The 12096-nt window shown below is 46.9% G+C and overlaps 1 protein-coding gene across 2 annotated transcripts in view; it reads left to right on the plus strand.

The window, feature by feature from the left end:
- The window catches only part of npas3 (neuronal PAS domain protein 3), a 281400-nt gene that overhangs the window by 222912 nt on the left and 46392 nt on the right, over positions 1 to 12096 (plus strand). For both annotated transcript variants that reach the window (XM_029250682.1, XM_029250683.1), the window contains exon 6: positions 9904 to 10078. In XM_029250682.1, coding sequence (XP_029106515.1) covers positions 9904 to 10078 — 175 coding nt within the window. The remainder of the gene's footprint in view (positions 1 to 9903; positions 10079 to 12096) is intronic.

Consider the following 12096-nt stretch of genomic DNA (forward strand, 5'->3'; position numbering starts at 1 on the left):
GAATTACCGCAATAAAAAGTACCCAGCTGTGCAAACGGGTAAATAACTTTAAGTAGCTCAGCGTTGCACATTTCAAGGGAGGTGAATGAATAAACGTGATGAATTTGGAGGGAAAAGATTTCCACGCGGGCAGCTGTCATCGCAAGATTGCGACGAAGATGGATTCGCCTGGTCTGAGTCCGTCGAGTCAAAACCGTCGTTCCCAGAACGCTGGGCCGTTTCTTTCCGCCGCCGTGCGCGTAGGAGAGCGGCCGATCGCGGAAGCTCCTGCGCGGCGCCGTTGTTGACGCGAGCGCCGAGCTCCGGAAGACGGGAACGCGGGAGGAAGTGCGCGCTCTTCTCCGATTGATAAAATATTTGGACTTGAAGCTGCTCAGAAGTGTCAAGTGGTATCTTTGTTCTGCGGGTTAAGCAGCCGCCGTGCCGAGTTTGCCATTTGCGAGCTCCTTTGTGAGATGGCTTTTGGTCTTTGCTGTCACCAGTTCTGAAGGTTGAAGAGAAAAGTGGTGTCAGGAAGCTGATTGGTGCTGCGGAATTCTCTAAGACAATCTGAATCTCATATTCAGCTACTTTGCCACAGTGGATTAAGATGATCTGAGGGGCTTTGAGAGCTCGATAAAAATCAGGCGAGAAAGAAAAAGAGCACAGGGAGAAATTTTACCCTTTTTGTCCTTCGAAGTTAATTGTTAAAAGTTTTTTTTCTTTTCCCTCCCGTGCCCATTCTCAGCGCTTCCGCGCTCAAAGTGCACTCGTATTGTTCAGCAGTTTATGGATTTTTTTTTTTTTTTTCCTCGCTCTCCGTACGGAAATGCAAATAGCATCGCGAAACACTCGTCCCGTCCTTCCGCGCCGCACGTGATCGTTTGTGTCAAAGCCGATTTCGGAGGAAACCTTTATTCGAGCTCCACTTTGCCAACGAAATTGCGGGAATGGACATTAAAATACGATTAATTCCCGAGTGCCGTGCGGATTTGCCGCATCCTCTTTCCGCCTTCTGCCCTTTTGCCGTTACCATCCGTTGATGTAATTGGCTCCTTTCAGCTTGGAGGACTCACCCAGAGATGAAACAAAGTCGGTAATTATCGATGCCTATGATGGGTATGATTTTGCTTTTATTAATTTATCTCTTTTATGTCATTCATTAGCCAGCCCTTCTAGTCAAAGTTCTTCATATAACTGGATTTGTTACTGGACAAGTACAGGGTTTGTGTCAGGCTCAAATGATGGCCTCTTGGGACTTGAACCGGCAACTTTGATGCCTGTGCCCTTATCCTTCCCGCAGCTCCAACTGCCAACTCCCCTACGTGTCCCCTTTCTTCCACGGCACGCAGCAGATTCGGTGTGTGTTTGCAGCTCTGGGTACACACACACACACACACACCCTCGAGTATGCAGTATACAGTAGTTGTGATGAATGGCTCTCTCTCACTCTCTCACACCCACACACACACACACACACACAGATTAGTGCGCCCATGCAGAACGTTTCCACTGTGGCCCTGAGCTGCTCCGTCCATCCCGAAGTGACACCTGCTCCGTCAGAGGGCGCGCGGGCACCCAAAAGTAGCGCGGAACCCCTTTGCGGCCGAAATATGGCTTTACCTTGTGAGAGCTCGAAAGACACGGTCAAACGGGGTAAACAAAGGGACGGATGAACCTGTTGCGCTCAGCTCGGACATCGCTTACTGTTCATTCGCTCGGCTGTCGGAGACAGCGACGTTTCCGCAACAAGCTCCTCGTGCAATTATTCACTCACCTGCACACCTGACCGTTTGTACTGTATCGGTTCAGCGTTGGTACCGTGTTCCGCTGTAGCGCAGTGCAAGCAGATTCAAGCTCCTGTCTTGCGATTGTCTAGCAGCCTACTGACTGAGTTACAAAGCCTGAAATAATTAAGCTTATGATAGCAACTCTTCTTTATATCTGAATGTAGTATGCAGTATTTTACAATAGGTTCCATGTGGAATTATTATTATTACAATTATTATTCCTCTTCTTCTTATTATTATTATTCCCCAACTCCAAGCGGTGCCGTTTGAGCTCGGTTGCTACCAGTCTGGTGCCTTCAAGACCGTTTTCTTTAACAGTGAGACTTTGGAGCTGCTTTTGGCCGGTCCATTAGTTACTGTCGCCGTGCCGATGAACACGTCCGCAGTGAAAACTTCCCCAACCGTAGCTCCTCGAACCCTCGTCCTCCATCAGCACGGCCAGTCCTAACGACGCATCCCCATTAGATAAATGAAGTAAGGCTTTTTTCAGCTTCATTCTCATTCTTGGCAGTGGGGTTTTATCATAAGGCAGAGAGTCATTAATTTACAGAATCAACGCTGGGAACATCTTTTGTGATCTCATATTAATTTTTCCCCTGAATCTGCCCCTTGGCAAAAATTACTCACATCGTTAAAAAATATTTAATTAGGCCGTAGTTTATATCCAGCTCACAGGGGAGATGTGATTTGCATGAGGCAGGTCGCTCCGTTTCTCTGTGAGGGAGATTGGATGTGAGTGGGGTTCAGGGGGTCACTGGCTGAGCCAAAGACGGTGATTCGCCAAGGTCACACAGAGAGCACGGCGCTCCCCGGAGTCCCGCGGCTGCCTAGACATCCCCAATTGCCCTTAATTACCCGCCGCCTTAAATCCAGGGGCTGGTTTTATGGGAGACCCATTGGCTCCAACCTCCAACCTTGCTCCAGTGGCCCTCACCCCCCCAGCCACCCCGCATCTCATCTCTTATTCCACCAGGCTTTGACATAAGACAGGCAGGTAAGAGTTATTGACGGGGGGGGGGGGGCTCTGCAATTAGTTATGGAGTATAAACAGTGAAGTCTCGAGTCTTCCCTTTAGCTCACTGCTAGGGCTTTGTCTTTGCGGAGGGGGCTTTACTTTTAAAATTTACAGCCATTTGCACAGCATTAAAAGGGTTATTACATATGTTATTACAAGCCCCTCCCCCTTTCTGCATAACTCCCTGTGCAATAATTCTCTGTTTACTTTGCCAGGTTCAGCTCGGTTTAATAACACCGCGTAGGAAAACGGAGCTTCCCCAGGCAATATTTTTTCCTCGTCTCTCAGTGACTGATTCATAAGCCTAATTCTTGAATCGAACCCGTGCCGTACAAAACCGGCACACGAGAGAGAATGTAATCCATTCATAGTCGCTTTTTCATAGAAAAATGTATGCTCTAAAGTGTTATCAGTTGTAGGCAATGTAATATGAATCATTAATATAAGAGTAATTATGTGCTATCAAACTTATAATATTCCATTTAGCTAATGTTAAATGCAACAATTAATTAATTCTGAACCCTAGAGCCACAACATCAATTTATATCATTACTACTTTACAGAAAGGCTACATTACTTCAATAAAGTAAATGAAGAATAAATTGTAAAGGTTTTAATAATTACATTTGTTTCATTGAAATTGGACAGAGATTATCTGAACGAACTAACTGCTCCTCCCTTTTACCGTTTTTTTTCTTTACTGGACCAATAAATAAATGCAGTGGATAGTGTTTAGTTGGAGAAATTCGAGTTCGATGCAGATTTACTGAAAGGATGAGTCCTGATTAAAAATATTTGTTCCGATTCCCATGAATATTCGTCTTCGTTACAGGGTAATTTTCTCTGTTATTTATAATAATATTTTAGGGTTTTTGTTTTTTACTTAATTATACTTTTTGAGCATAATTTTGGGCTCCTCCTGGTCAAATATGGTAATTTTACGAACGACGACAGCAGCACTGCAGGCAATGAGCATCGAGAAGGTTGTTGTTGAGACGATGAATTAGCCGTGGGTGCGATAAAGGTGTGTACGTTTGGCCTGGCCAGGTACTCCTGGGCACGTTCGAAAATGTTCCACTTCAAGAATTGCCATACAAGTGCACATCTGTTCCGCGGTATTGCAGTTTATGGAACAAAGAGAACCCCCCACCCCCGAATTTCAGAACATGTTAAGTTGTATGTATTAAAAAGTTGGAAAATGTTTTAATTCGATGCATAAATACCATCAATGAAACATCGGGGCAGTTTCAACTTATGCCAAAAGCAGTACAAAAAAAGAAAAACAAAAAACATCCGATAAACACAAAAGTACAAAATTACAACTGAAATCGGTTTTTAAAATGAATCATTCAAGTCGCACCTAAATAATCTCTGCTGACCATTTTCGGACACAAAACTAGAGCCGATCGCTTTATTTACGTGATGGTGTGCGATGTGTGCTGCAGACCAGGTTCTTGTGGGTAGCACCACACTGTGACCGTTTTTTACTCGTGTCCCTCACCTGCACAGGGTCCACGCCCACGTGGTCCACACCACATTAAGGTTCTCGCTCACCTGGGTTTCGGAGGATAAAGCGGCTCAGGATATTCGGCCTTTTATTGTCGACAAAAATGCTTAGTATTTTTCCCGCCCTGAAGTTCGTCAGCTGCAAGGCAAATTGAACGAAGGCCGTGAAAGACGGTAATTCTTCGAAAGAGGCGGGGTCTCCCCCTTCATGTGTCACGTCAGAGCGGACCCTGCTTTGCTGCATCAGCACCCGGTTACCGAAACTTATTTGAGTAAAAGTTAAAAAAAAAAAAAGTATCGGGTCAAAAAACGGCTAAGGTGCTGAAGTTACTTTGACCCAAATGAGGCTTTAAAACGTTATGAAGCACTAGCAATGCTGACAGCTACCGCATACACATGATGAGTAAATTAAATTTGCTGCGGAAATACAATTATTGGCAACGAAATAAAATAAATACAAAGCAAGGTGCTTCCTTTCGCCCCAAAGGTCACAGGTTCGAATCTTACCTCCAGCTGTAGTACCCTTGAGCAAGGTACTTACCCTACCTTGCTCCAGGATAGTTACCAAGCTGTATAAAGCGGTAAAGAATTGTAAGTAGCTAAACGTTATAAGTCGCTTTGGAGAAAAGCGTCAGATAAATGTAGCCGATGCCTTTATCCGAAGAGCATATTTCTTAGAGTGTGGAGCTCATGCATACTGAGACTGACATCTGTTGATAGACAAATATGTGTGAAGTGTGGGTGGACGTGTATGTACTCAGTAGTCTTAGTTTATATTGACTTTTCTACTATATACGGTCCAGCCTTGCCATAAATTCAGGGGAATGTCCTTTATCGGCTATATATCCTCCACTCTTCTGAGAAGTGCACTCACTTTCGGTTACCGCTTGTCCTTGTCAGGGTCACGGCACTCTGTAGCCTATCCCGGAATGACGGCGCGCGAGAGTAAGGGAGGAACACTCTGCGTGCGTCATCGGTTCATCACAGGATCATTACACACACATAGTTACTCGCTCCATCTTACTTGCACCGTGGGAGGAAACCCACTTAAACGAGGCTAAACATGCAAACTCCACACAGACAGAGTTGGAGTCACACTTACACCCAGACAACTCAGGCACCGTGAGGCGCTAGTGCTCCCCGCTGCACCGATGTGCAATTTCTCCAAAATTTGCGTAAGTATAGGTAAAGGAGTAAACACCCCTGGGTAGAGTCCCGTCCCTGCCGCGCATTTCAGAGCAGAAGTGAATTGTCACAAGGGCTTCGAGTCTCGACAGCACAATACGCATCTCACGAGGAAGGAGTCCCGTCGCCGCAGCGCACGTCTGTCGCCGCGCGGAGTCCCGACGGCACGGCGCCGTGCCTCCGCGGGGCCCGCATCCTCCAGACGCCCCAAGTACAAACACGTTAAGCACTGCGGAGCAAATGCGGGCACCCTGGCAGCGCTCCTTTGATGCCAAGGAGTCAGCGTATGATAGCGCAGTGGATGTCTCCTGGCGGGATCCCACCGCCTCCCAGCTGGGACTCGGCGGCACGGCGACAGATCCCCCTCAGGGCACGAAGAGGAAAGCGCGGAAGCGGAGGAGCGCAAAGCGGCGTCTGACTGGTGCAGACATGGTGTCAGCGAGGCTAAATTGGCAAGCGCAAGTCGAACGGAGCTCCTAGTCAGGAGGAGGAAGACACGTCCAGGAGGAGGAACCGTCTCCCACATCATAATGAAATTTGACAGCAGGGATTATGGCTTTGACGGGCCAGAACAGCTGCTGCAGAACACCGGCGTTTTTTCAGAGTGTGTTAATTAAAGGTTTTTTGCTTTAAGATGAAAATAAAAGGTTTGCTGATGCGCTGGAGAATCAGGTGTTTTCATTAAGCCGGGCCGGTCGGTCGGAATAAACGGGGAGGCCAGGCGGGTTATTGCTGCGTGACCTTCTGCGCAAGGAGCACGGGGCTGCGGGGGTCTGGGGAGTCCTGCTGGAGCGGACAAGGTGCCCAGTCGCGGCGCCATTAATCTCTTGCCACGCGTCGGCGCAGAGCGGCGTCGGCTCTCTGCCGCAGCGCCACACGCCGAATATTAGGAGCCGCATTGTTTGTACAAGGCTTCGTCCCCATCTGAGCGGCTCGGAGATTAAGCATGGGTCGGCGTGGTTGGGGGGGCAATGCATTATCGAGCTGCTTGAGAGTCAGGTCATTTTAATACTGTTAAAATAGTCATTGGCCATGCACATGAATTAAAACGGACACAATAGGAGCGTCAAGGCAGCCTGTGAAAGAGAGATAGCTTTGCCGCTTCATCTCCATTCAGAAATAGATTTTAAAGCACTTTTTTTGTAATTTATTCACAGCAATGGTGCTTTCACACCGGGCTTCAGCTGTCCATTTTTTATTATTCTTGCCTAATCCAATTATACATCTGAATCACCAGCTCTTCCCTCTCCGGTAATCCGTGGTAGGGTGTTGCTCTTGAGGTTAAAGACACCGATGTAAGACGATGTGCTTTTGGGGGGAGAAATAAAGGCGATTCTTTCTTACCTTTGTCTGAGCGCAGATTCGACTATGTGTAATCTGGTCATTAGAGACCCCGCTGCTGTCCGCCTCCTTAAAGAAAAAAAATCTATTTTTCTGTCATCATACTTGGCCCTTCTGCGAGAGCCAGGCAGTCTCCGAAGAATGAGCTGAAAGGAATTATTGTGGCTGCTTACTGCTGTTGTCCCTTCCTCGTTCTTTCTTCTCGCCCTTTTTATTATTCTCCTGCTGGAAGCGTAAGGCCGCCCCTGTATTGTGCAGATGAGAAGAAGCCGCGTGTCACGCGTGCGTGCGTTGTTCTGTCCTCTGATCTCTTGTATTCTAGCGGCCTTTAGAATCCATCTTCTGCTGCGCTGTTTGTTTCCCGCCGAGACCTCGGCACCGTTTTGTCCTACAGCTCAGGTTAAAATGTGAAGATGTTAATTCTTCACTTCCTTGTCGTCTTTAAGTGCGGTGGGATTCCCATCCTTGTTTTGGATGTTCAAAACTGATTTTGGTAGATCTGCTCTTAACTCTTCCATCATTGGAGACTCTTACGCGGGTGGTCTTCGACTTACTGCACGCGCGACTCACAGCTGCCGTTCCGTTAGCCTCGCGATATCATTTTCGAGTTCCGACGTCTAGCTGTAGAAGCCGCTCCATCTGCTGTACGATAACATCGGCTGGCTGCGCTGCCACGACGCACCGTGCTTCTTATTGGCGTCCATCAACAGCTGCCTTTTATATGCTGAATATTTCATTTGTGACTCCGTTCAAGTTACGTTTTATTTACAATAGCTAGCGAGCAAAAACGTGAGTGTTCTGGTCGGGCGTAAAGATTTAGAAATGAAAGTGAAAATAACTTGAAATAACTTGTGCCATGAGAATATAATTATAGTACAGTACAATATTTGTAATATTATTACATATCAGTATTATTTAAATGTGAATAACGTGAAATTAGTGTAAAAATATAACAAACCCGTTATACAACACAAAATTAATGCATGTTAATTAGCTGTACAGTGCTGTTTGAAAACGTGAACCTGATGGGGGTGGACATTATTCTGGTATAAAATATTAAAATAAACTTATAAATAAATGATTATGATTTAGACAGCTGATTGTGCTGACAGACTTGTTTTAACCAATGCAACTTTGGGTTCACTTTTTTCGGAAATTGCACTATTTTCGTGTTTCTACTACACACACACGATTTCCTCTGACGCAACATATGGGATTGTCATTACACACCTATTGTGTTAGATGAGAGACTGCTTCTCATTTTGTGGTAAAACTAAGGATCTCAAGGGGTTCACGTTTTTCAAGCAGCACTGTTTGTCCTTATGCTTTATATAATAGAGGATAAGGGGATTTGCATCTTACGACAAAGTTGACTTAGGAGGTTGTTGGAATGGCCCCCCGTCATAAGTCAAGGGCCATCTGTACTGTATTTAGTAGGTGTCACGCGGAACCGAGGGAGCCGGAACGGCCGGACCCAAGTGCAGGGTCGTTCGTCTGGACTCAAGGGCTCAGGCAAGTTCTCGGTGTCGGGGACAGGCGAGGAGTTGGTCGATCGGCGGTCGGAGTCAGAGCGAGGATCCATGGGCGTGGTCGGGGGACAAAGCGAAGGGTCGAAACTGGGAACAAGGGCTGTGTGTGAACTGGACGTCACGAAAGGGGACGGTTGTCTCTGACGAGATTCCGCAAAGGTATGGGAGCCGAGGAGGGAGTCGGGTGCTGTCGATTGAGGCGCGGGCGTGGATGTGACAGTAGGACTGTGGTCCACAGATGAAAGAATTTCTGCGGAAGAAGAGACAGGTGAGACCATGGAAATAGATCTCTTGTCAGGTCATCTTACACTCAGGAGCTGTTTGTGAATCCCCTGTTTACGCTCCTCTGAACACCGACAGGTTTTCCCAGAATTCCGCATTATTCTTCTACGGTTTGCAGTGTAATTCCATACTGTGAAGCTGAAATCACCTCCCTGATGGGATGATACTCTTGAGGTGAAAGACATTGTTGTCCTTTCTGTCCTCTGTCTTCCCATACGACCTAATCGCTACACGTCACAAGCTGAGCTCTTTCTTTGCAGTCATGGTAACTGGGGTCTTCTGTGGGTAAAACAGTTTTACTTTGATATTTATTGTATGACTTTAAAAAGTCAAAGTGCTCTGAAGTTGTTAGGTTTCTGTGTCGGTACATAAAGTGTGTGCGCGTGTGTGTGTGTGCGCACTGTCTGAAAATACTGAAATATGTCCTTTATTTTTGCCCAAAAAGTGATTTGACTCATAGCAGGATTTTTTTCCCATTGATATAATGAAATTTCTAAATTCCAGCAGAACTCAGGTACAGGAAAATTGCCACAGTATTTAATATTTCTTTTTTTTTTTTTTTTTTTTGTTATTGTTTCTGCTCGGTGTTGTAATTCATTAAGGTCTAAATTGCTTAAAGAGGTTTTGCAGTAAGACGGGATTATTGCCGTGTAATCCCTCTATCCCGATGGAGCTAACCTGATCGCTGAGCAACACATGGGCACACACACAGCTAAAGGAGATGTACTGTCGCTCCAGTCATTCATTCCAAACCAGAGGCGCTTCTCCTATGTTGTAAAAGCCATATGTTGCCCCAGTGACAATAAGTTACATGTGCCATGGGTGTCTCATTCTGATGTTAACTGCACGGGGACATCCCACCAAGTTTTGTCATGCGAATGGTATGGTTGTGATGAAATACGTTTAATAATTGTCACATCCCGGCCATAATGGGACACCTTTACGCTGCATGTGCAATTAGTAACAAATGTACTGTGTGTTTAGCGTTTTCTTCTATAGACTAATGAAACTGTGAGTTATTTTTGTAGTGAGTCATTTATCGTGGCAGGAATTCTCAGGGAAGGGTGTGAAATATGGCTAAAGCGAGCAGCTGCAGAGAGAGGCGTGTTTGCTCTGTGTCTCTGCCAACCTCGTGTCCTTGGCTCCAGTCCTGTGGGACACTGTGGCCATGAAGCCGCTCTGGTCTGATGATGCCCTGGTGATGATGCCCCTCGCTATCCCTCTCTCTCCTCCCCTCCCCTCCCCTCCCCTCCCATCCCATCCCGTCCCGTGACAGGTGGAGCTGACGGGCAGCAGCGTGTTCGACTACGTGCACCCTGGAGACCACGTGGAGGTGGCCGAGCAGCTGGGCATGAAACTGCCTCCGGGCCGGGGGCTTCTCTCCCAGGGTGCCGCAGAGGATGGTGCCAGCTCCGCCTCGTCCTCCTCCCAGTCAGAGACCCCAGAGCCAGGTGGGGGGCTGGGGGGGGCACATGTGCATGCTACTCTCGCATGTGCTTTGTCATGTGGTGACTTTGACCGTCTCCAAGTGAACAGCTTTTTTCTAACCAAACACAGTGAATATGTTTTCTTGTGTACACTGAAATGAGTCATTGCCCATTGGCTTGCAACATCAGCTTTTCCATTATTATTATTATTATCAGTAGTAGTAGTAATAAGTAGTCAAATATTTCACCTGGTTCTTGCTGAATTCAACTCTCAACAAGAGACCAAAGAAATTCATTCAAGGGTTTTGCACAGGGTATGTGTGTCACGCAGAACACAGGGAGCTGGGACGGCTGAACCCAAGTGCAACATTGTTTGTCTGAAGTTGAGGGAAGAGGCACACACACACACACACACACACACTTTCTGAACCACTTGTCCCATACGGGGTCGTGGGGAACCGGAGCCTAACCCGGCAACTCAGGGCATAAAGCTAGAGGGGGAGGGGACACACCCAGGACGGGATGCCAGTCCATCACAAGGCACCCCAAGCAGGACTCGAACTCCAGACCCACCAGAGAGCAGGACCTGGTCAAACCTGCTGCGCCACCGTGCCCCCATAATAATAATAATAATAATAAAAAATCAGGGTTGCAGTGGCCCAGAGCCTAGTCCAGAAGCACAGGAACTCAGACAGGGTACACCTTGGTTGGCATGCCACTCATTCACAAAGCAATCTCATACACACACACACACACAATGGGCAATTTAGAATGACCGCTTTACCTGAAACACGTCTTTGGACGACAGTGGTAGACCCTCACAGACTGATCCAGGTTTGATGCCACATGTTCTTCTCCATTTAATTAAGAAATTAATTAGTTTCTTCCCATTAATATTGAGTATGTTCATCAGTCATTCTCATGTTAGTGAGGAGGTATTATTTTTTTCCTTCTGTGGTTTGGCCTCTAAAACTTCATCTGCGCAGTTGCTGCTGCTTCACTTGAAGTCTCACTGCTTTCATACTATACTGTTAGAGTGCTCTGAATCACAGGGCTCCTGTGTGTGCGTGTGTGTGTGTCTTATGAATGAATATGGAATATACTTTCCTTAACTGCGGGCTAGCAATCCCCATCAGATGCCGTATTCGCCGCCTCTCCTTGGTGACGGATCCAGCGTGAGGGTGGCCGCGTTCAAGGCTGTGACGTGATACTCCTGAAGTGCGTCCTCAGTCTTGCCCCAAATTCCCTGGGGGGCTGAGAAGAAAAAACCAGGGAGGCTATACTGTAACGGAGGCTTACCAAGCGCCCGATTTAATTAGAGCAACTGAATAGAGGAAATGAAAAGAGGTGACATTCCTCATTGGAATTCCATTCAGGGCTCTTATAGACTTTGCCTTCCAAATGTTCCCATTTTCATTGTGTTGTACTGATGATAATTTAAGTATTAGGGGAAAATCCATTTATAAATTAAACAAAATGACTTGATATCCATCAGTCCCTTAGTTCATCAAGCTGTTCAAACAGGAGGAAGATTGGCCGTTCAGCTCGGGTCTTCCGAGAGCCTCAGTAATTAGATCTGCCAAGGATTTATTCTTTGCTGATTGGGGCTTTAAATTAATTGAAGTTCCACATTTGTGGTTTTGTCCTTTTCGTGCTTTTTTTTGTGAGGAGATATTTCACAGAGGCTGTACGGAAGAGCGACGGGGCCCGCAGTGTCCCGGCGTTCGTTTCCGCGTGACCGAGGGGAGGGTCCTCTCATCGACCCTTGTTTGCGTGCGCAGGAACTCTTATGAATCTGCTCTATTACCACACAAAGGACGCCAACGCTCCCCCCGTGGGACTTCCCTTTTTCCCTTTCAGCAGCATAATGGAAAGGACTTTACCGAGCGAGCTTCGAGCGGCATCTTCATGTCCACCCCCCCCCAACTCGTCGAATCCGTTTTCGCCCTTTAGCGATACCCGTTAGGCCCATTTGTGCCACAGCAGGAGTCCCGTTTCACTTACGACGGTACGTCCGGGACCTGCGAATCCCCTTCAACGTT

This window comes from Scleropages formosus, chromosome 3 (assembly GCF_900964775.1).
Source record: "Scleropages formosus chromosome 3, fSclFor1.1, whole genome shotgun sequence".
Lineage (NCBI taxonomy): Eukaryota > Metazoa > Chordata > Actinopteri > Osteoglossiformes > Osteoglossidae > Scleropages > Scleropages formosus.